The sequence below is a fragment of the Berghia stephanieae genome, chromosome 2 (assembly GCF_034508935.2).
Source record: "Berghia stephanieae isolate SIO BIC M18660-M18661 chromosome 2, UCSD_Bste_1.3, whole genome shotgun sequence".
NCBI classification, from domain to species: domain Eukaryota; kingdom Metazoa; phylum Mollusca; class Gastropoda; order Nudibranchia; family Aeolidiidae; genus Berghia; species Berghia stephanieae.
In genome coordinates, this window is record NC_088361.1 from 116,102,415 (window position 1) to 116,128,556 (window position 26,142).

At 33.8% G+C, this 26,142-nt stretch overlaps 1 protein-coding gene across 3 annotated transcripts in view; it reads left to right on the forward strand.

Annotated features, from left to right (window-relative positions):
• Positions 1–25,923, forward strand: part of LOC144966333 (alpha-1,6-mannosyl-glycoprotein 2-beta-N-acetylglucosaminyltransferase-like) — a 78,321-nt gene extending 52,398 nt beyond the window's left edge. For all 3 annotated transcript variants that reach the window (XM_078902645.1, XM_078902644.1, XM_078902646.1), the window contains 10 exons: positions 12,198–12,451; positions 13,216–13,410; positions 15,389–15,671; positions 16,554–16,651; positions 17,213–17,312; positions 18,907–19,037; positions 19,368–19,443; positions 20,930–21,019; positions 22,843–22,967; positions 25,034–25,923. In XM_078902645.1, coding sequence (XP_078758771.1) covers positions 12,339–12,451; positions 13,216–13,410; positions 15,389–15,671; positions 16,554–16,651; positions 17,213–17,312; positions 18,907–19,037; positions 19,368–19,443; positions 20,930–21,019; positions 22,843–22,967; positions 25,034–25,253 — 1,431 coding nt within the window. In that variant the 5' untranslated portion in view covers positions 12,198–12,338 and the 3' untranslated portion in view covers positions 25,254–25,923. The remainder of the gene's footprint in view (positions 1–12,197; positions 12,452–13,215; positions 13,411–15,388; positions 15,672–16,553; positions 16,652–17,212; positions 17,313–18,906; positions 19,038–19,367; positions 19,444–20,929; positions 21,020–22,842; positions 22,968–25,033) is intronic.
• Positions 25,924–26,142: the final 219 nt, after the last annotated feature.

Consider the following 26,142-nt stretch of genomic DNA (forward strand, 5'->3'; position numbering starts at 1 on the left):
CGGCGGGTTTCAGCGAGTTTCACATAAAAGCAATTACTTTTTTACGAAGCCCGGCATAATTCGACAGTTATGGGAAGTAGGCAACAGTAGGGAGTTAACTTGAGATTCAAGGAAGTGTACACCAGTAGGGAGTGAACCTGAGACTCTGGTTTTCGGCGGGTTTCAGCGAGTTTCATATAAAAGCAATTACTTTTTTACGAAACCCGACAAAACATGGCAATATCCGACAAACTTATTGAAGCAGGCAACAGTGGGGGTGATCCTGAGATTCAGGGAAGTGTACACTTGTGGGGAGTGAACCTGGGACTCTGGATTTTGTAAAAAAGCAATACCAAGGGGGAGGGGGAATTACTTATTTACGAAACCCGCCAAAACCCGACAAAGTTATGGGAAGCAGGCAGCAGTGGGGAGTGAATCTGGGATTTGGACACTGATGAGGATTGAACCTGGGACTGCGAGATGCTGATTCCAGTGGACAGTGAGCTCAGAATGTACTTTTATTTCGAAACCTACCGAAATTTTCAAAAGTTATGGGAAGTGGGCACCATTGGGCAATGAACCGGGACTCAGGGAAGTGCACACCGGTTGGGAGTGAACCTGGGACTGTGAGAAGAGGATATCAGTGGAAATGAACCTGGGACTAGGGAAGATGGATACCAGTGGGAAATGAAGCCGGACTATGGGAGATGGGTACCAGACGAGAATGAAGCAATTACTTTTTTACGAAATCCGCCAAATCCCGCCAAAAAACCATAGACTTAGGTTTACTCCCCAATAGTGTACACTTCCCTGAATCTCCGGTTCACTCCCTCACTGTTGCCTACTTTCTTTCCATAACTTTGTCGGATATTGTCGGGTTTCGTAAAAAAGTAATTGCTTTTTTTTTACGAAACCCAGCCCCAGGTTCACTCCCCAACGGTGTACACTTCCCTGAGTCCCAGGTTCACTCCCCACTGCTGCCTACTTCCCATAACTTTGTCGGGTATCGGCGTGTTTTGGCAGGTTTCGTAAAAAAAGAAACACCCCTAACAATACCACGTGTATTCAGTAAATAGATGTCAATTGTAGTCTAATATTCAGTATCTATCTAAATTATTATTATTATTATTATTATTATTATTATTATTATTATTATTATTATTATTATTATTATTATTATTATTATTATTATTATTATTATCACGTAAATTTTAATATAGTACGGCAATTAATTCACGGAAGTACATCGCTCAATTAAAAAATGCAGAAAGTCTGCCCACATATTTATAATGAATTGGGTTTGCCTTAGATGACAAAACAAACAAACAAACAAACAACAACAACAATAACAACAACAACAACAATAACAAATGAGACAAACAGAAAAAAAAACAAGATTTTTAAAAATAATGAACAATAGAAGAGCACAATAATGAAAAACAACAACGAGATGATAACACATAAAAGATATTCGTAATAAATCGATAACTGATTAAATTACTCCAACTACTTGATTAAAAAAAAAATCATCATAATCATAATAGTGATGATGACGATTACAACAACAATAATAATAATAGTAAGTAAGTAGAAATAATAATAATAATAATAATAATAATAATAATAATAATAATAATAATAATAATAATAATAATAATAATAATAATAATAATAATAATAATAATAATAATAATAATAATAATAATAAAAGTACAATAGTATAATATCAACATTAAAGTATATTACAAGCAAATAAAATTATAAAAACAAAAGTTTAAAAAATATCAATAGACAGAGGAATTAAAAAAATAATGGGGAAAAAAAAAAACAGGTCACCCCTACCGGGATTTGAACTCTCGAACCTTAAAACTCAGAGTCAAACAGCTTATATCCACCAAGCCATGGTGTCACTGAACTCTTAGTGACATTTAATCATGTCTATTTAGACATTTAAAAATGGATTTGAATGCCACTCTTATTTTGATATTTTGAACTATGTTAATTGCATAAAAGCAAAAATTAAAAAAAAAATTACGATCAAAATATTTTTACAGCTTTGAATCGGGCTGTCAGTTAGTGCATGTGTTCAATCTGGAAGTAGGTCAACAGTTTATTTCCATTCATCCGAGATTGTCGCACTTTTCACTCTCTCTATAAAAAAGAGTTCCTTATGGATACTGAATAGTGGCAAAGCACTATTCAGTATCTGATACTGAATAACCACTTCCTTAAAACTATATTGTTGACCCGACGAATCTAAGTATATCGTGTAGTGTGTGTCTGTGTTTGTGTGTGTTTGTGTGTGTGTGTGTCCTAAAAAACACGCAATCTTTTAAACATGGAGTAAAGATTTTGATAAGTATCGGCAACCTAAATACACCTTGGTGAAACGCAGTATAAACTGTTAATCGGACCTTGTACGTAATCTGGGGATAGGGGGGGGGGGGGGGGGGGGGGGGGGGGAGAGAGAGAGAGAGAGAGAGAGAAGGTCTATCAGACTCAATCTTCCAGTGTGTTCTTTATTTGTGTACATGACTATAATATCTGGTTGATTTTTTAACATTTATCACTTTGTCATTACTATCACTATCATTGTCGTCACCTCTACCGTTGTGTTCAGTCGAGTCATTTCACTGTCATTATTTCTTACCAGCGTCGTTGCTATCACTATAGTCATCCTCGTCATCGTCATCATTGTCGCCAACATCATCATCATTATCCTCACCAGCATCGTTCGTTATCATCGTATAACGGATCATAATCTTCCATTTCCAATAATAGCAACACAAATGTGACCCTCCGTCTCAAAACGGTATTATGTCGGGATGATTCAGACCCCAAACAGTGAATTTAGAGATAGAATGATGAGAAATTGGAGCTTAGAAGTTTTTGCAATGCAGGAATGAATTCAATTTCCCTTACCGATTGGATCCCGACATAATACCGCTTTGATACGGTGGGTCACAAATTATATCACCGTGCTCATTAGTACTAACCTCATCACCATTGGCCTCGTCATTGTAACTATCTATGTACTGTACAGTTATCAATGATTCCATGTCATCGGCATCAGCACCTTCGTCATAACACTTATTTATCTATATTTTTATTCTGTTATTATATATATATATATATATATATATATATATATATATATATATATATATATATATATATATATATATATATATATACTTTTCTGTTCATTATTTTTGGTAGTTTCCTTTAATTATTGATGGGAAATTCTATGGAAATGGATATTTCATATTGGCAATTGCCTAAAGTAAACCTTTCAATTTGTAACATGATTTTATTTAAAATCACCCGGGTTTTTTTTTTTGTGCGTGTGTGTGTGTTTGTGTGTGTGCGTGTGTATGTATTTTGTTTGTTTTTTAATTATTGTTTTTTTTTGTTTTTGTTTTTTTTTTTTGGGGGGGGGGGGTTAGTTGTTGGGTTTTTGTTGTTTTGTGTTTTTTTTTTCAAATTACCGTACCAATGATCTTGCCTTACTATGCAACTAAAACTGTTGATTCTCGATTGCTTTGAACTTGTTTATTGTGCATAATTGTATGCACATGTTCCGGGGAGGATACATTTTAATGAAGGGGACAAAATACTGCGAATTGCTCGTCTATTTTTTTTTTTTTTCAAACGTGCATTTTAACAATGATATAGATATAAAATACTCGGAATTGTTGATGAAAAAAGTGTTAAAGCTTTTCTGGCTCTGTATGTATGTATGTATGTATGTATGTATGTATGTATGTATGTATGTATGTATGTATGTATGTATGTATGTATGTATGTTGTATGTATGTATGTATGTATGTATGTATGTATGTATGTATGTATGTATGTATGTATGTATGTATGTATATGTATGTATGTATGTATGTAGTGTATGTATGTATGTATGTATGTATGTATTGTATGTATGTGTATGTATGTATGTATGTATGTATGTATGTATGTATGTATGTGTGTATGTGTTGTGTGTAATGTATGTATGTATGTATGTATGTATGTATGTATGTAGTGTGTATGTATGTATGTATGTATGTATGTATGTATGTGTGTATGTATGTATGTGTATGTATGTATGTATGTATGTATGTGTATGTATGTTGTATGTATGTATGTATGTATGTATGTATGTATGTATGTATGTATGTGTGTATGTATGTATGTATGTATGTATGTATGTATGTATGTATGTATGTATGTTGTATGTATGTTATGTATGTATGTATGTATGTATGTATGTATGTATGTATGTATGTATGTATGTATGTATGTATGTATGTATGTATGTATGTATGTATGTATGTATGTATGTATGTGTATGTATGTATGTATGTATGTGTATGTATGTATGTATGTATGTATGTATGTATGTATGTATGTATGTATGTATGTATGTTGTATGTATGTTGATGTATGTATGTATTGTATGTATGTATGTATGTATGGTATGTGTGTGTTGTATGTATGTATGTATTGTATGTATGTAGTGTTGTGTTATGTATGTATTATGTATGTATGTATGTATGTATGTATGTATGTGTATGTATGTATGTATGTATGTATGTATGTATGTATGTATGTATGTATGTATGTATGTATGTGCGTATATGTGCATGTTTTTATGGGCGTGGGGTGGTAATGTTACGGGAGAAGAGAAGGCATTGGCCCGTCTGCAAAAGCGATGCGGGATGTGGCCGCGATAATAGAAAAATAATGAAAATATGATTATATTATTAGAAGTTGACTGGTTATAGAACTGTACTGATACGAGTAAAAATTAGATGAGCTACTGATAAACGAGCCTTATTTCTGTCTTGGCCAATTCAATATTTCCGAGGTCTACTGTACACATTTTTATAATCATTCTTGCGATATTTTGTTTTAATTCATGATGCTACATCGTCATTTTTAAGTAGACATGTGCTTGATTTCAAAGCTCGTATCTTGTGCGTTTTATAGTATATTATGTAGTAAAAGAAGGAAAAACGTAGGGCTATTCATTAATTCCGTCACTCACTTGTTAATAGGACGGTATCATACGGGCTATTTAACGACGTAATCGCCATCTCCACCAACCTCATCATCATTATCCTAATCATCCACCAACATCACCTCCTCTTCCCCCTCCCTCTCCTCCTTTTCGTCCTTCTCCTCCTCTTCTCTTCCTTGTCGTCCCCATCTCGAATTTTCATGAAATTATTATCATTTTTTAAAAACTGTCTTTTCTGACGCTTTTTTTTTCCCCAATTTATATTGTAATTTTCCAAATTCATATTAATTTCTTTATTTGTTAGTTTTGTTCCATTAATGAAATTACCTTAATTATTTGTATTGGAAAAAATTGGCTGAAGGCCATGAAAAGGTTGGACGTTTGTTTTTATCAGTGTATTGGAGAATGGAAACTCGATTACCGCTTTCATTGATAAATTGAATATGCTCATATAATTGTCCGATCAGATCGTAATAAGCACTGTGAAATGTTTTTAGATAGCGTTTGTAACAGGAAGGCATCCCTCGCATATTTTATTATATTATACATATTTCTGACAATTCTATACGATATGAAAAGAATATCAATAGAAAATACATGTATTGGATAGATCCGTAATAAAAATGGTGATTTCTCACTTCCTTCTGAAAAAAAAAAAAAAGTGGGGAAAAAATTTATTTTTTTAAATTTTTAATAAGAAAATATTGTATCTACACAACCCCGAATTGAGTATATTATTATTGATTATTGTGGTAAATATTTCACTTCACTAAGTGACATTTCCTCTCATTTGCTGGCAAACCTGATGCAGATTAAATTGAGTTTCCATGTGCCCGAGCACGTTTTAGTATCGGTTTTGTTTCTTTTATATTTTTGGCTTTTGTTATTGTTGTTGTCCTACTGCCTCCTCCTCCCCCCCCCTCTCTCTCTCTCTCTCTCTCTCTCTCTCTCTCTCTCTCTCTCTCTCTTTCTTTCTTTCTTTCTTTCTTTCTTCCTTCTTTTTTTAAAAGCATTTGCACATCTTTTGCCGTTCGATTGTTGTTTTTTTTTAAATTGAGATCTTATATAAAACAATATCCACTAAACGTGTTCAAAGTGCGTTACAAAGGGTCCCTGACCAACAACAACACGAAACAAGTAGAACGAGACATGACGCCTGTTAGGCGTTATTACATTTTTTTTTGTCCGATAGAGACAACGCTGTTAACGACCAAGTAATCATTTTGCACCCGAGTACGGAGGGAGAATGTGAGTACAGAGACTTTTCCAAGGACTCAACTATGCCCGCCGACCAAGGATCGAATCGAGGACCTTCCGATCCGAAAGAGAGTGTCATACCACAAGACCATTTTTCATTGACTTTTGTGTGTGTGTGTATATATATATATATATATATATATATATATATATATATATATATATATATATATATATATCCTTTCTTTAAAAAATATAGCATTGTGGAGAACATTGTGCTTATTTGAGTCAATAAAAAAATTGATACGGCGCACAACTCGAGATTTGAAAATTAGAAATGTATTTTTTACAGATAGATAAACAGATAACTTTATTTCCTTTTATAATTTAAAGTCAGTTTGAAAGTTCGTTGAGTCAAACAGATAATATCATAAAATATGTACCGACGACACATGGTTCCCAAAATCAACTAATTTTGGCACTGTAAAAAGTTGTCAATTTGCGTCATCTATTTATGATATCAAGTACTATTATTACTTCCGTTGTGTTGTTGATTTAGCGGTGATCAGTTTTGATTCTTTTTTTACTATTAGGGTTAGCTCGAGATCGAGGATATTTCTTTTTCCATTTAGGTTAGTCATAAGTCTTAGTAAAGGTGCTAGGATGTTTGTTTTTCCATAAGTTAAGTAAAGGGGAGACATTCCGAAAGCTCCTACCTACATCCCCAGTATTCTTTAAATTTGTATTTTCACCGTTGATATTTTGTCCGGCATTTCTTTATTCAATTTGTCATTATATCTAGAAGTATTTTAAAAACTCTAGAACAAACCTTGATAGATTTGTGAAAGTTTAAAATTTCTTAATTTGACCATTGTTTTGATTTTCAGCCGCCTTTTTGATTTGTTAAATATTGAAAGGTAGTGCAAAGCAGTCCGAGAGTTGTTGTTTTTTCTATTAGGGTTAGCTCGAGATGTTAGTCATAAGTCTTATTAAAGGTGCTAGGAAGTTTGTTTTTCCATAAGTTAAGTAAAGGGGAGACATTCCGAAAGCTCCTACATCCCCAGTATTCTTTAAATTTGTATTTTCACCTTTGATCTTTTGTCAGGCGTTTATTTATTCAATTTTTCATGATTTTTTCTATTAGGGTTAGCTCGAGATCGGATGATTTTTTTTTCCTATTAGGGTTAGTCATAAGTATTATTAAAGTGCTAGGGTGTTTGTTTTTCCTATTGGGGTTAATTAAAGGTACTAGGTTTAATTTTTTCTTGGGGTTAGTTGAGGGAATATATTATTAAATATATTATTGGGCCACACAGAAAAATCAACCGAAGATATACCAAATTACACAGACAACGTTGTTTACCAATCTGCCCTCATTAAATGATGGTGAGTACAGTATCGAATGAAAATAGTTCTTTCCCTGCGAAATTGCGGGCTTTTTACTAGTGTATATATATATATATATATATATATATATATATATATATATATATATATATATATATATATGTAAACGTGACTCCTTTGTCATCAAATCTTACACTTGATACCCACAAGAGGTCTCGGGTTTAAGACTTTTCTCTATAAATTCGGAGTCATCTTAATAGAAAAGTATAAAAGGTGAAATTTTCTGGCCAAAATAAGAAAGGAGCTCCCGCCATGGTGCGCTGTGCTATCACAACAAATGTCGTCTTATAAATAAATAGTAGTAAATAGTGATAAGTCCAGATTTCCAGACCCCCCTTAACTCATTCAACCCTAACAACGACTATATCCGTAGTTTACCCGGGGTTAACTTTTACCCCATGCCAATTTATTACATTTTTATGAGACAAATTATAGGCGTAGTATCAAAGCTATTGTTTTTAGTTTTTGTATGTTAATGGTAGTTGAATAAAAATATCTATGCACGTGCTCAATTTTTATACATTTTTTTTTCCAATTTTAAAAAGTAGCAAAAATCTCTAGGATTGAGTGAGTTAAGAAATGAGTGTCGAGAAACTATATAAACTTTTTTTTTTTAACTCCCCCTCCTCATCCAAACAGAGTACAACTGTCGCTGTATAATAACAATAATATATCAGTATTGTTTTTGTTATCCTTTGAAATCAGTTTTTAGTTTTCAGACCTAGCCATGAACAGACACTATGACGATTTCTATGACCTGTCCCTCCCTCCAGAAAAAATGCCACCGCATCCGCATAATTTTTACCTCCCGCGTATCTGCAGCATATTTCGTCTTTTTTTAAAGAAAAAATATGCCTTTGCCGCATATTTCGCCTTCTATAACTTTCTTTTATTTTTTTATTTTTTTTTTTTTAGTCCAATACTTTATACGGCCTACATACAGCTTTTAGCAGCTTAGTATTCACGATTCTATCAATGCACGACTGACTCACGATCCAGGCAACCCTGCCTGCAGTCCTTTCTCGTATTCCCAAGTCGTAGTCGGGAGAGAGCACCGAATGCACTTTCCTGGCATATTATGCTGCCATACTCGGAATGATTTTAAAAAAAACAAAACATTTTACATATTTTGGCCAGACAGCTAACTAGTTCATCAAATTAGATATTGATAGATTAAAATAACCCTCGTCTTTTCAACAACAACAACAAAATCTCATTCCTGAGACTTCCTAGAAGTCCAAGCTTTGAGAGCTTTTGACAAGATGAGTGTCACATTATAATCGATCGACATTTTGTTTGAAGGACTGGTTTTCTTGACAAAATTTTTAAAATCTGTTTGTTTGTTGTTTTGTTTGTTTTGTTTTGTTTTTGTTTTTTGTTGTTTTTTTTTTTTGTTTTTTTGTTTGTTTGTTTTTTGTTTTGTTTTTGTTTTGTTTTTTGGTTTCTGTTTGTTTTTTGTTTTTTGTTTTGTTTTTTTTTTGTTGTTTTCTTTTTGTTTTTTGTTTTTTTTGTTGTTTTTTTTTTTCAGAGTACGACAGTCGGGTGTTCTTATAATTCATAATATTCATTTTATGACATGTAATGTAATGCCAAGGGCCACGGAATGTCAGTGGCAGACGCGAAATTGAAGCTTGTCCATGAAAGACGGAAATGAAATTATTTGAGTTTTCATGTATTGCTGTGTAATCATTACTGTTTGGGTTGGCTTCTGGCATATTCGTATGGTGAACAGCATGTTGAATCCACTGTTGTTGTTGTCGTCGTCTTCTTCTTCTTCTTCTTCTTCTTCTTCTTCTTCTTCTTCTTCTTCTTCTTCTTCTTCTTCTTCTTCTTCTTCTTCTTCTTCTTCTTCTTCTTTTTTTTCTTTTTTTTTTCTTCTTCTTTTTCTCCTCCTTTTCCTCCTCCTCCTCCTCCTCCTCCTCCTCCTTCTTCTTCTTCTTCTTCTTCTTCTTCTTCTTCTTCTTCTTCTTCTTCTTCTTCTTCTTCTTCTTCTTCTTCTTCTTCTTCTTCTTCTTCTTCTTCTTCTTCTTCTTCACCCCGACCCCCTCCTCCTCCTCCATTATGTAGTGCCCCCTTTTATGGAGGATCCCTGTTGTTGTACTTATTATTATTATTATTATTATTATTATTATTATTATTATTATTATTATTATTATTATATTATTATTATTATTTTTATTATTATTATTATTATTATTATTATTATTATTATTATTATTATTATTATTATTATTATTATTATTATTATTATTATTATTATTATTATTATTATCATCATCATCGTCGTCGTCATTGTTATCATCATCATCTTCATCATCATATTCGTCATCACCATTATTATTATTATTATTATTATTATTATTATTATTATTATTATTATTATTATTATTATTATTATTATTATTATTATTATATTATTATTATTATTTTATCGTCATCTATATCATTAACATCATTGTCATCATCATCGCTATTATCATTATTATTTCCTATTACTATTACTTGAGAGGGGGGGGGGCAATATCTGTAATCGTATTTTTAAAATGCTGCTGAATTCTCAGATCAATTCGTATTTACGTGTGTGTGTGTGTGTGTGTGTGTGTGTGTGTGTGTGTGTGTGTGTATGCACGCGCGTGCGTGCGTGAGTGTACAAACTCAGTTTTTTTAAACAATGAGATATCCATTGAAAAACATTGCCCTTTCGTACCTCTCTAATGGTATGAAGTAGAGTTTTTCTGTGAGTACGGACAATTGTAGAGAATATATTTGAGTATCCCCAACTCAGCAGCCTATATTTACTGTGAGAAAAAAACAGTTGCAAGATTGATTTGTCACGTTGTTAAAGTGCAATACAGTTACACCATGAGCAATAACGTGGGCTGTTGTTGATTGGAATCGATTTTTAAAAGTAATTCGTGACTTTTTAATGGGTTTTTTGTTGGGTTTTTTTGGTGGCCGGGGGGGGAGGGGTCTTTATTTTTCATTTTGTTGATTCTCTCAATTTGAGTAAGTTTATTTTTCTGAAAAATGTTTAAATATTTATTTTTGTGGGGGATTTTTATTCTTCATTTAAATTATCTCTACGTGTGATATTATTCAGTACCGTTGCCTTACGAGTATGAGTGGGATTTCTTAAGTGATTTCTGACTAATCGCAAAGGGCTTTATGTTCGCCATTTAAACTAGATCTTTTCGTCTTAACTTAATCCAATCTTTTCCATCATCTTCACTTTTCTTTTGGCCATGAATTGACCCAAAATCTCACAAGAGCCGTTAAATTCATAGAAACGCAAAGCAAGCAAGTATGCCCCTTAATAAAACAGTGTCTCTTGCTCCACTATCCAAGTCAACGATTCGGCACCTTTTTAAACAGGCGTTTTGAACTCAGTTTTCTCTGTCCACCCAGTCCTGTTGGGTAGTTTGGTCTCTTAGACCTACCTGAAAGTTTTGTTTGTTTTTGTTTTTGTTTTTTTACTATGGACTAGCATCCTACCCAAATAGTAACTCATAGTAAGTCATTATTGTTGTCGTCTGTTTAACGCTATAATAACTGATATAAATTAGGCCCCATGTTCCATATGGCTTCACACTTCACACCCTCCTCGCCTTCATTGTCGTCGCTGTCTTGTTCATCATATTAATATAATAAATATAATATTTTTAAAAAATATGCATTATTATTATTTTATTTTTGTCACTTAAAATTGATATTTATATTGTAAAGTGCCCAGAGCTTGTGTTTTACACGAGAATGAGCGCTATATAAATGTTTATTATTATTATTATTATTATTATTATTATTATTATTATTATTATTATTATTATTATTATTATTATTATTATTATTATTATTATTATTATTATTATTATTATTATTATTATTATTATTATTATTATTATTATTATTATTATTATTATTATTATTATTATTATTAAATGTACCCGAGGTCGATTGTCATCCATTTATTTTCTTGAGATTTTAAGTGAAACAATGAGTTAAACAATGTTGGTCGAGCAGGCACTGATTACTGAGTTGTCGGATATATTGCTATATATACCTATCAGAACCACCAGAATGAATAGAATATCAAAGAGAATGTGACAATTCCAAACTCGAGCTACACTGTGCGACGCTTTTTATCTCACTCGTCCAATTTTGGGGTTTATAACTAAACGAACCTGGCCTGAACTGCGTTGCCTGAAGAAGCAAATAAAAATTATTTTTTAAAAATTGAGCTTTATATAGAGCAATATCCACTAAATGTGCTCAAAGCGCTTTTCAATGGGTCCTGGTCAACAGCAACATTTAACATGTAGGATAGGACATGACGCCTGTTAGGCGATATTACAATTTTCGGACAAAGACATCGCCCAAGTACTCAGAGAGAGAATATGAGTAAAGAGCCTTTTCCAAGGACTCAACTATGCGCCGAGCGCGAGGCTCGAACCCAGGACCTTCCGATCCGAAAGCGAGTGTCATCCCGTTAGACCACATAGCCGCACAATAAATTAAGTTAATGTTTACATTTATTTATTTATTTATTTATTTATTTATTTATTTATTTATTTATTTGTCTTTATTTTCTGCTTCCAATTTTCAGTTTGCATCTTCCACAACGGACTCCAACCACCCTTGCCTTTCTCCCGCCACTCCACAGCTTGAGTACCTAGTCCTCTGACCACGGAGCATACGACTATCACCCGATTGGAAAGGGCGGGACAAGGACACGACGTCGTGAACCATGCGTCTGTCCTTGAGGCGCTCTTTCCGGTTTGTGCTGGTCACTACCATGGTGGTCTTCGTCATGCTCAACCTGCACGTGCTCTACAACGCCCCGCCTGGGGACGGGAGTGGGTGAGTCTTTTAAAATTTTTAATTGAGCTTTACATAGCGCAATATCCACTAAATGTGCTCAAAGCGCTTTACAAGGGAGTCCCTGGTCAACAGCAACATTTAACATGTAGGACAGGACATGACACCTGTTAGGCGATATTACAATTTTTCGGACAAAGACAACGCTGTTAACGGCCAGGTACTCATTTTACACCCGAGTACGGTGTGAGAATGTGAGTAAAGAGCCTTTTCCAAGGACTCAACTATACGCCGAGCGTATAATTCGGTTGAACCCAGGACCTTCCGATCCGAAAGCGAGTGTTATACCACTAGACCACATAGCCGCAGTGGCCTTTGCATTCTTTGCTATCGTTGCTTTTGCGTGAGAATTAAGTCTTCACCACAAATACGCTTTTTAGCTTTCCACGTCACCCAATGAACAAGACCAGAGTATAACACTATTAATTGCATTGTTTATTACTTAAGCGAACCAGTCGCTGTGCTCTTAGCTTGTGTGTGTGTGTGTGTATGAGTGTGTGTATGTGCGTGTGCGCGTGTGTGTGTATGTTTGAGCTTGTAAGTTTTTTGCTATGATTTTTTTAATTGTTAGTAATATTGAAGCGAAGAAATTGAATGATATAATGAGTCAAAACCGGGTCTCTGAAAAGATTATATATGATTGTTCAAAATGCCTAGTCGCTGCCAAAGTTTATAAAATCGTGAGACTAGAGACAAACAAGATACGGAAGCAAACTATTATCTCATTTCTCCCGATCCTTGTCCAGAGATGACAGCCAGTCTTCCAACAAGGGCCTCCATCCCAACTACATGGGAAACCACGTCCAACACAGTGTGGCCGGGGTTCCTGTCGTAGCCAGGCTAAGTGTCGCCATCACGCCCAAGGCACCGCGACCTCTTCACACAGAAAACTCGAATAATGTCTCATCCTCCTCTGCCAACAAGACCAATGAGAAGGCCAGGTGAGCAGCAAAGGCCTGTTGAAAATACCATTTTAACATGGTACAATGTCATGTAAGAGAAAAAAATACGTTACAAATTTAAAACAGAATGCCAACAAGCTGGAACAAAAGCCCATTCAAATTATCACAATGCTATTTTTGTTACACAAAAAAAAAACCCAAAAAATCAACAACTCTGGATATGCATTTAAAGTAAGAACCAAGAACAGACAAGTATCCCAGACTTAAAACTAATACAGGATCCAAAATAAAAAAGCCGATACATTAAACAGTCCATTTGCTTATTTTCTGATCCATTTCCTGAAAGGCAAAAACTTTCTGAAAGAATTAACAGCGGTATATTTTTAAAAGGGACTTTCAAAACTTCTGGTCACGTTGAATGGACAGAAAGCTGCAGGCCCAAATGAGATACCAGAAAATTTCTTCAAAAATATTCCCAAAGGACATCCTTGAAACATATTAATTGCTCTTTCAGGCATGGCATCATTGTCTCAAAGCAAAATACCCAAATGTTAAAACTTGTAACTGATTAATTAAATAATAACCCAAGACCTGCCACTTTTACGGATTAAAAAATACTAAGTACAAAATAAAATTGATATCTTGGCGGATAAAAATGTGGCCAAATTCGAATTTTGCTTCCAGATTAGTGTTTTTAAACAAAATTTTGTGGAAAATTGATGAAATTATTGTGGTTTTTTAAAAAAATCTGTAGATCATCATTGAGAATTACCATCAATGACTGCAGCAATTGTGTAAACACCAAAGGTCAAATTGGCTCAATTCTTTAAGATTTTGGCCCAAAAAAAAGATCACAAAGGATTCTTAATATATAAAACTGAAAATATATGGAATTTCAGGACAATTACTAATTTGGATTAATTCATTTTTTTCCCCAAGTATTACCCAAAACGGATTGAGTCATATGAAATACTGGTAAGATCAAATAGATACCACAGGGAACAGTTTTAGGACAATTCCTTTTTTATTTATTTTTTTTTGGGTTAAATTAGTGACACCGATAAACGTTTGGCTCCAGGTACAAAGCCAAGTTAATTCGCATATTTGTATAGACAAATACACACTGAAAACGATAAGAATATTTTGAGGAGAGTTCTTAATATTTTATAATTGGAAAGAGAGATATAAAACAAAATTCCATCCAGATAAATGCCAGGCTGTGAGAATAAACAATAAATCCAAACCAATAAAATTGATTTAGATCATTCATAACAAAATTCTAAAAGAAACGAAGCATGTAATATACATAGGGGTTTAGTATTGATAGCAATAATACTTCTTCAATGGACAGAACAAAATAATTAACTTTTTGCCTTGTCGTTATCAAAATTAAGAGTGTGCATTTTCTTTATTTTGATGCAAAAAATATTTTCCTACGAAATTGTTAAAACGTATTAGATAAGCGCAATTTCAACATTGCAAAATTTATCTAAACACACACCTTTAAAAGTATCTTTTACTAAAGTAATAAATTCAAAACTTTTTTTTAATGTTTCAATGTCTTGTAAAAATATAATTTAGTGTTCTTAGTTTTATGATCATAATACTATACATATTATTATCATCATCATCATCATCATCATCATCATCATCATCATCATCATCATCATCATCATCATCATCATCATCATCATCATCATCATCATTATTATTATTATTATTATTATTATTATTATTATATTATTATTATTATTATTAATTACTATTATTATTATTATTATTATTATTATTATTATTATTATTATTATTATTATTATTATTATATTATTTATCAGTAGTAGTAGTAGTAGTAGTAGTAGTAGTAATAGTTGTACTAGTATTAGTAGTAGCAGTAGTAGTTGTAGTTGTTGTTGTAATAGCATTACTTTTATTATCATCATCGTCATCATCATTGTTGTTGTTCTTGATGGTATTGTCTCTATGATATGAAAGTTGTTCTACTCTGATTTTGTTTCAGGTACCACAAGAATATTTCCGTATCGGACACTGAGGCCCTGAAGCAAGAAGTAAAGCGGATCAATGCAGAGCAGCACGTCCACAATTTGGACAAGTTTGGTCTCAGCATGGGCCCTGACAGTCTGGTCATTCTGGTACAGGTACACGACAGGGCTGAGTACCTCAAGATCCTCCTGGATTCCATGAGGAAGGTCAAGGACATTGAGAAAAGTCTCCTCATCATTAGCCATGATGTATACTCTCCCCATCTCAATGAACTTGTCGAGTCAGTGGACTTCTGTCCGGTAAGTTCTGTATAAAATGGGATGTCATACCCATTATAATTATATTAATGTTATATCCCATTATATTATATAAAATCTGATTTGAGACTTGACCTACATACAGGGTAATAGCTTTACTATTAGATCACTAATTTGAATGACTTGCACATTTTTTTTCATTGGGATTTTCCATCTGCCTTCATAATCCTTACTGCATTGAGTAGAATACTGGTTGTAGTCTTAAGGAAAATGCTTTGCAAGAATATTTCTGTTGTTTTTCTAAGTTAAGGACTCAAGACAGTGCGGGGGAAAAAATTAAGCAAAACCACAAATAGCCCTTTTGTGCAGGTTAGGCATTTCAAGAGAAAAATATGAATGGTTCCCCAAATCACTCTTTCTGCTCTTGCCATCTGACATCTCCACTGGGCAGCCCAGGTTTCAGACCCACGTTTAATCTTGCCCAAGAAAGAAAAAAAGGCAAAAGTACTTGAGGTGTATCTGAAACCTGGGCTGCTAGATTACAATGCAAAGACTTATCCAGTGGGCCACCTCCTGGGCGCAGACAGCATGTATGGAAGCAAATTTCTATTTCATTCTTTACAAATTGCTTGATAGGCATTATTTCAACACTAACTGATGATATAATATCCACCACCACCCACTCATTTTCAAGTTAATTAAGAGGCTTAGTGATGAATATATAGTGGCATAACCAAGGAAGTTTTGATCCATTGTCACCGATCGAATCCCATATTATGCCCATTGTCTCTCAAGAAAGTCAAGACATGTCACTTTAAGATCCAGCAAAAGATAAATCTAACATTGACATTTCTGTATGTAAGAATCTTTTGTGCTTGTTTTATAGTAGAAAGATACTGGAATGTTCATGGTTTCCAATTTCAGGTGATGCAGATATTTTACCCTTTTGCTCAACAAATGTATACGCGAGAATTCCCTGGAGAACATCCAAATGATTGTCCTAGGAATGCCAAAAAAGATGAGTAAGTCTTGTCATGTTGCTCTCATTGGTATCTCTCTTTGATCAAAATATCTTTGTTCACGTCTTTCAGCAATATAAAATCTAATTTGTATGTAATAGCAATGATTTATATAATATACTCTCATTTTAATATAGTATTTGAAAAACATTGTTTGGGAATGATGATTGGTCGTTTGACTTCACAGAATTAAACAAATTTTACAAAATCTATTTAACCTTTGTTTTTGATAAATATAATTCATTAATCTTTGTTTTCGAAAAACACAATTCAATTTTTGAAAAATTAATTATTAGTCAGTAGTCAAGAGCCTGAAACTGTCAATATTAAGAGTAATACCCAATCAAATTGAAGAAGGAAGGCCGAAGGGTCAAGGTCTTATTCATTGTTAACTGCAACTTCAATGTTCTTGAATGTGACCTTTGTTTGTTAGATTACAAAAAAATATAAATGGTTGGAATGGTAGAAATGAAATATATTGCCACATTGACCACTCCAACCATTCTGGGTAATATCTAAATGAAAGCTTGCAACATTGTTACTAACGTATATTTATAACTTCAGGGCCAGAAGATTAAAGTGCAATAATGCTGAACACCCAGACAAGTATGGCCACTACAGGGAAGCCAAATACTGTCAAGCCAAACATCATTGGATATGGAAGGTATGGAATAACTGTTAACAAGTAAAATTATTTGTAGTAAAATATTCTCATTTCACGATGTAAAGTTGGTTCATTTTTAATATGATTTTGAGAAATCTGAAACGTAATTGTTTTCACTCATATATTTTGGAAGAAGCCAAATGTCCACACATCTCTTATCACCATTTTTTTCTTATATCATGAGAATTATTGTTGCTCTTGTGAAGTGGAAAGTTTGTAGGGAATTGTAAATAATTAATCTGTTTCCTGGTTTTGGAGCATTGATCACCTATGTAGTCCCCCCAGCTTCTCATTTAATTGCAATTTATTCCTCACATGTCCTTTTGGGTTACAAGTTTGATATTATTAAGTGAAATAAAGAATTATTTAAGGGCATCTAAAATGAGTGTTTGTGACCATATTTACTATTCTATGTCTATCTTTTTTTTTCTGCGAGTCTATCTTATATTAAAATTATAGTTTCCATCTGGAGAAAAATGTTCTCGACATAAAGGGCATGAAGCAAATGAATACAGTACAAGTCGCGTATAACGGCCTCAGTTGCAACTGGAGCTCAGGTACACAGGAATTTTTTTTAACCCCAGTTCTACTGCCTTGATAGTTCATATGTATCATGTATGGCTATATTGGGGAAATGTTTCTTGGAACACAGCTATAACAGGGGTGTGAGTGCAAGGTTAGTACCCAATTGAGGAAACCTACACACTCAAGAAGAAAAGAGGAAAGGACACATGACACATATGACTTGCTTGAATGTCAACCTCTTGAAGATCTGAGATGCACATTCCTCCCACCAAATCCAAGCATCAGTAACACACTTTATAGTCACCTGGAACAACTACAAAAGACGTCTAACTTCTACGTCATGGCACAAGACCGAAGGGCTAGAGCTCAGGTGGTCGCTGGTTCGGATAAGTAAGTAAGTAAGACTTATAGGGAACAGAGATGAGGTGGGAGTGGGCAAATTGCAGTTATTGTGTGTACTATTGACGTTTCTCTGTGAACTTTGTGTATTCACAACAACGCAACAAAAGGCTAGTGGGAGGCGTGTGAATGACCGATCAACATGTTGATACACTTAGGCCTAGTGTGTTATGCATAGAGTGAGGGATGTGTGTCTTGTGACTAATTAGGTAATTATGCCCTATGGGAAGTGAGATGGTGAAGAGCTCTATCTGAAGCCTGAGGCCAGGACTGTGCGCTACTTGAGTTTTGAGGTGAGCTTAGTGGCTGTCAGTGGCTCAGTTGGAATGGATGGAAAGCAGATGAAACGAGGAAGGTAGAATTAACTGTTGCATTGTTCCAACAACTGGCCTTGCATCCTGAAGTAAGTGGAAGAGGGGTGAGGTATGGTGTATCTGATTTTTTTTTTACTTAGGGAGGTAACTTGAAATGTGTTCCTTGTGGGGTTTTTTTATATCTTTACCTCAATATTGCTTCACTTCTAATTCCATATGCATGGATATAACGGGGGACTCGGCTACAACAGGCATTTTTTGCTAGACCCACTATCCCCGTTGTATCCCAGTTCCACTGTATTATGGAATGAATCAAAAAGTAAAACCCAACTACTTTTGAATATCTATTTTCATAGCTTCAGCATGTGTTTGAAGATCTCCACCTAATGAAAGGTTATGAGGGAAATGTCATCTTGTTGGAGGACGACTACTACTTGTCTGAGGACTTCATCTTTGCTACTCACATGTTACGAGGGCTACGTGAGAGGTCAGGATTGGTTTGTTGTATAATTATGCACACCTTTTTGGTAAAGAGGATATAAATAAAATTGCAAAGTATTACATTTTTAAAAAGGTTAGAATTTTATTTTTTAAATCTTCACTTAAGTTAACTTTAACCCTTTTACAGCAAGACTGAACTTCTTTCAAATCACAGAATTTAAAAAAAAAAATTATTTATCAAAATACAAACGCATTTTCATGTTATTAAATTTTAGATACATTTTTTAGGTCCAGATGGCTCTGAAGGACTTCCTGAATGTTAGTGAAACATGATGTCATAACATATATAGACTAAACATACTCGTGTCTTTCACAGAGATTGTCCAGAGTGTAGAATGTTGGTTTTAGGCAACTACGACAAGAATCAAAATTACGCCATGAATGGAGCCAAGGTATAGGATTTTCAATAACTAATATAAATGTAAATGATGTAAAGTGTGTTTATCTTTTGATTTTTTTTTTTTTAAGTTGTTCACCTTTTAACTGAAATTTAACCCATTGTTTTGCTATGTGGTATGAGACTTACATTCAGAACGGAAGATCCATGTTTCCAATCCAGCTCTGAGGGGTGTTTAGTTGAGTCCTTGGAAAAGGCTCTTTACTCACATTCTCTCACTGGACTTAAGTGTAAAGTGAGTACTGGGCTGATGACAGCATTATCTCTGTCGGGGAAAAACAATTGTAATAGAGTCTAACTCGTCATGTCTCATACTTAATGTTAAGTGTAGGTGTAGGCCAGGGACCCTTTGTTAAGCGCTTCGAGCATGTTTAGTGGATATTGCACTATATAAATGTTCAACGGGTTTGTTTGTTTTTTTAAGGTCAAAAAGGTGAAATGGGTGACCCATTTCATATAACCTTTTTTAGTTACCAATATCTCTGCCTTTCATTGAGCTCTATCGTCGTAAGTAAAAGTGATCAGCCCTTTCTATATGTTAGCCACCATCTCAATTTTATATCATGTCAGGTAACCAGATGCTGAAAAGTTAATTTTAAGCTAAAATGATTTGAGATATGAAATTTTAGTTTTTTTGCTCTTTAGAAAACTGTATCCTTTCCAAAATATAATGAATAGATTTAACTCAATTCAAGTCTCATACTTTTGGCTATAAATTCAGATTTCATCATTAAATCCATCCCGACATGGTAACATTTTGAGGCCAGAGGTCACATATTTGTGGTGAAGGAGGAAATCAACTCTCCAAATAAGCACATTCAATTATTTTTATCGTATAGAAGAGATAGAATTATAGACTGTCTTGAAAGCTTTGTCCCTTTTTTTACCCCCAGAAATATTCAGTCTTTACTTCACAATTCATTTCATTTTGTATATTGAGCTCATGAAGTTTACTGTCTTAAGGATTTTGCTACAGATCATTACTGGTTTGAAAGCACTGGGAAAGATTTGATATTCTTTTTTCAATTCACTTTCATTTGCTTGTTTGGTTGGTTTGGTTTTATTTAGAATGTGCATCGAAAATAGTCGTCAATTTGGCTTAGGCATGCAGTTTATGTGAAGAAGATTCATGATTACGCCAAATAAAAATCTGAAAAAGTTTGTATGAAACAGTGCCAGACAGAGCAGAAAAAAAAAAAGATAAAAAGCATCCCAAAAAATCAGTCTGTATATTCTGAGGCAGGCAGATTTTTTGGGATGTTTTTTTCAAATGTATTTTTCTTTCTAAGGGGTTCCAATAGCTCAGTTGGTAGAGCACTCGCTTCACACACAAAGGGACCAAAATATCAATCCCGGGTGCAGTTGAGGTTTTTTTCTTGGACTGTTTTGTTTTGTTTTGGTTTGTTTGTTTTTGTATGAAAAATAACATGACTATTTCAAATGTCAAATGTGATCTTTCAATAACAAACATCGTTTTACAGGTGGAAAGAGCCTATTGGATCTCATCCAAGCACAACATGGGTATGACATTCAATATATCTCTGTGGAAGAACATTAAATCCTGCATCAAGGTAAGGATTTTATATAGCTTTCATGAAAATTGTATTTTAGGATGATTTTTGTAAAAAGATAAATAATGAATGACCATTGTTTTAAAAATTCGTCAAATGGAATTGAAACGAAACCAGAAATCGAAAAGAGTGCGGTAATTTAATTTGTGCTTTTTCTCCTCCTGTCACCAGAAATTGAGATATATTTTTTTTTCAGAATGCTTCTTATTTAATAATTTTGTAATCAAGGCCAAAATAGAAAATACAGTAGAACCTTTAAATTGGGACCTCTCTACTCGGGATATTGGTAGCAAATTTCAGAGAATGTATTTTTTTAAATATAATTTACGAAGCTAGACAAGGTTATGGGCATTCAGAATAAATTTTTCTTAATCTAACATCCAAGAAGATTTTATACCAAACTTTCCCTATCCTCTGCCACAAAACGTCATAGAGACAATGCAAATGAAGCAGTAACACCGAATTAAAAGTTGTGACCACATTGCTCGAGACTTCAATGCATGCATAGTATGTGGACTAAATAATGTGTAATACAGATGACGCGGTCAGTGACTGTCTTTGACTTGTGTTAATGCTTGACATGGGTGCCAGTCTTCCGGTTCATGCCGGAATTCCGGTTTCGCGATATCTCGAAGTCAAATACCTCCGGTTTCAGTGTTTTGAGTAAAATAACCTAATAGCATCGGTAAAAATTCGAAAACGTGATTCAGCCACCTTTAGTTTTAAAATCAAATTAATTTCCTCATTGTGTCAATATGTTTGCTGTGTAATCATTTAATAATGGTATAAAAACGGTGATGAAATAAGAGTAACGTTTAGGCCACATTTTCAGTAGGAACATTTTCAGGTTTGGCAAAGTGTCGAGATTTTAGTTTCAGGTTTCAGCACTTCTTCCTGCTGGCACCCATGATGCTTGAAACAGCAAGCTTTTTCATTTCCTTAGGTGTGGAACTGTCCAATCCAAATTGGACAGGATAATGTGTTGCCTAATGTGTATATATGCTTGTATCAATGTCTCTCACCGCACCAGGTATATAATTGTCTTCAGATATCAAGAAGTGAGGATGAAGTATCAATGGTGCATCTTGTAAACATCACAATAAATGTCTGGTTACCACCAATATCTTTAATAAAGGCTAAATTTTGAAAACTATGACATCAATATGCTCTGATTTTCATTGGCTAATCATTGATTTGAAGGCCTATAAGGTCGTATAAACTAGATCTCACTCACTCTATGGACCACTTTTACCTTTGTCTTGCAATAATAGTTTCAGCATCACTAAATTACACACTTTCCAATAAAGGTACTTATCACTTTAGGCTCAAAACTTATTAATACATGCCTGCTGACTAGATCAAAAAGTGACAATCTTTAAGTCTGTTGCATTTTGGGAAATTTAATTGAAAGCCCACTAGATGTGGTGCGCGATGTTGAAGAAGTGAATAATAAAGCTGTCAAGCACAACAAACTTGAATAAGCTTAAATAGTCAAAGGAAAATAAAGAGAAGAAAGAAAAAAAATGATCTGAAACAAAGCAAGAACAAAGAATACAACATAGAATGCACCCTCTCATCAACATCAGACCTAGCTGTATAAATTATATTCTGGTCAGCTTTTTCTAGAAATTTCTTCAGAATAATATTTGTAAACAATTTAACCAGACATATTTCGGTAATTTATCATAAGGAAGAAGTAAACATATTCCAAAATTTCATTTATTTATTCCTTTTCTTTTCTGGTTGTTCTGTAAGATAATAAATTCTCTGATAATTTTTTTTCTATTACTTTTAGTGTTTTATTTATATATTTATTTCTCCAGGAGTTTTGTAGATTTGATGATTACAACTGGGACTGGACTCTCCAGCATCTCAGTATGAAATGCATTCCAGACAAGATACGCCTTCTTGTGATGAAGGCATCTCGCATATTCCATATAGGGGAATGGTAAGGCCTCTTCTAAAGGATTAATTTCTCTTCCCCCCCTTTTTTTTTTGGTCACAATTAACTTATTCTCATAGTGTTCCTCTTTGTAGGAATAACCTGCTGTTAAGAGATTTAAATAGACTGACATAAAGCTGAAATATTCATAGAGAGTTCAAACTCTACCCAAATAAATCAACATTTCTTCAGATTTTTTCACTTACTGCCACTGAAGCCGTGATCTTTTTAATTTCATCTTTTCTACTTGCTCCTCTTTTTTTATGAGCCGACTGACTCAGCCAAACCGAGTTTAATGTCGATGTGGATTTTAAGACTATGGTAAGCAAGTCATTTTGATATGCGGTATAAGGCATGACTACCATACCGGAGTTTCAAGACTTGTCCGGGAAATTTGTAAAAAAAAATAATGGCTGTCCTGGAAAATACGGAAGTTTACTTTTTGTCCCGGAAATTTTTAAAAATCAACCATTATACTACCACCACATTATCATCCCTACTATCACTACTACAACGACATCATCATCCCTACCACCGCTACTACAACTACTCCTACCACATCATCATCCTTACCACCACTACTACAACAGCTTCCAGCATATCATCATCCCTACCACAACTCCTACAATTACCACAACTACATCATCATCCCTACCACCTTTACTACAACTACTACCACAATATCATCCCAACCACTACTTTTACAACTACTACCACATCATCATTCCTACCACCACTACTACCACATGATCATTCCTACCGCCACTATTACTATTACAACAACTCATCCTCCCCACCTCCACTACAACTACAACTAGCACCACTACTACAACTATTGCTACCATATCATCTTCCCTACCACCATTACTACAACTACCACCACAGCATCATCCCTACCACCAACTCCACCACATCATCATTCCTACCACCACTACCACAACCTTCATTATCGCAACACCATCACCCCCTCCCACCTCTACTACAACTACCCCCACCACCAGATCATCAGCCATCAACAAACCAAATAATTTGGAAATTGGTAAGCTATTCTCTCTCACAATGGTTAGAGAAAATGTCTTCTTTTGTAGTCAGTCATTCTCACCAGTGGCAGTGTTATCATGATGAGTTATCCAAGTAATATTATATTATTAAAACAGTGAGTGAGGATACCCCTTTTGTTGCAAGCAGATTAGTAACTACACATACTTATAATAACCTCTAGAACCATTGTAACCATATTATGCTCTTGATATCAGACGTTTGACTGTCTTTTATGACATTACTATTGTGCAACGTATTGTTCCTAAAATTTGAGGGGTTTTTTCTGAAAAATGTCCCTGAGATTTTAAATTGTACAGTTTCATACTGTCAAGTATTTACTTTTATATTTAACCACATTTGATAGGTAACCAACCTATTGACCCATATTTAATGGATAACCTGTTAAGTCATACTAAAGTAATGCCGGATTATAATGGATTTTACATTTGAAACTTTGCCACGCTATCTGGTAACACTGGTGATTCAATGCTTGTGTTAAGCAAGGACTTTGGTCCACAAAATGAAAATTGTCCAAACACCACCTGGCTCTTAATTAGCTTTTAAATTAAGCCTTTGTGTTTGGGTTTTGTCATTTGAAAAGGGATTTTTATTTTTTTTTAATGTGATTAGGAAACAGTAATGCATGAGATATTATTATTATTATTATTATTATTATTATTATTATTATTATTATTATTATTATTATTATTATTATTATTATTATTATTATTATTATCATTATTATTATTATTATGTTATCATCATCATTATTATTATCATAATTTTTATCATCATCAGCATTATTTATTATTATTATTATTTATTATTATTATATTATTATTATATTATTATTATTATTATTATTATTATCATTATTATCATGATGATGATGATAATAATAATGATAATAATATAAAATGATAGTGATAATGATAATAATGACAATGAAAATAATAATAATAATAATTTTAATGATCTTAGTAATAATAAAGTTTATTTGATGTTTATATATTTTTTTTATTTTGATCCAGTGGTATGCATAAAAAAGCCAAGAACTGTGATCCCAAGGCCAAGGTGAAAGAGGCGGAGACCAAACTGGTAGAGAATCGCAAACATTTGTATCCAAATATGGTGTCTGTGGCAGGGGATTCGCGTCTCAAGTTGAGGGACCCAAAACCCAACGGTGGTTGGGGCGACATTAGGGATCATGATTTGTGTTTACAGTATTTTAATACGAGTTTTGTTACATAATGAATAGCTTTAAGTTAATGGATGTGTTGTGTCTGTGTGTGCATGTATATGTGTATATATCTTGAGTGAATGTGAATGTGAATACACATGTATATAGAAGAGAGCTTTATTTGTGGGTAAATTATACATATTCATAAACAGTATGGTTGGTTATGATTTTTTTGTTTTGAGAGCAAGGGCTATAAAAGCCAAAGAGCCATCGCTTATCCCAGTTTCTATTATGTGAGACAGACAGTAGCAATTATTGCTTATCCTGTGGATAGGATGCTAGTTTATCACAAAATACTTTTCTCCCGATCAAAGTTAAAACCAGCCACCCACTTTTTACTGAGTAGGCAAAAGTGGATGAGGATGAAACAAACCAGAGGTATAGCAGATCAAATCATGTGCATCTGTGTCATGAGCTGCTCCAATTTAGCCCCTCGGCTTCCATGAGAGAGAGAGAGAGAGAGAGAGAGAGAGAGAGAGAGAGAGAGAGGAATAAATTGCACGATGAAAGATGATTTGTATTTCAAAACTTGCCTCAATCCAAGTCATTGTATTTCAAAAGGTACTATTTTTATTCATCATTATTGAGTATGTCATGTTGATGGAGTCTTTTAAATGGAGATTCGTGTAAACAAGAATTTTGTTAAGTCAACAGGGATTGTAGGACAGCGGTAAAGTAAAATTTTAAACAAGGACATGATGAATGTTCATTTAAGGTAGAAAGTATCCAACAAATGCCAGTGTTATGACATGATATTTAATTATTTGCTTGTATAGCACAATATTATTTAATTAATTGCGTGTATACACTTCAGAGGACAATTGCCTTAATACGTTCTTGACTGGGGGAAAAAAAAAACTTAGTAATAACCGGCCATGAAATAATACTGAAAAACTATTT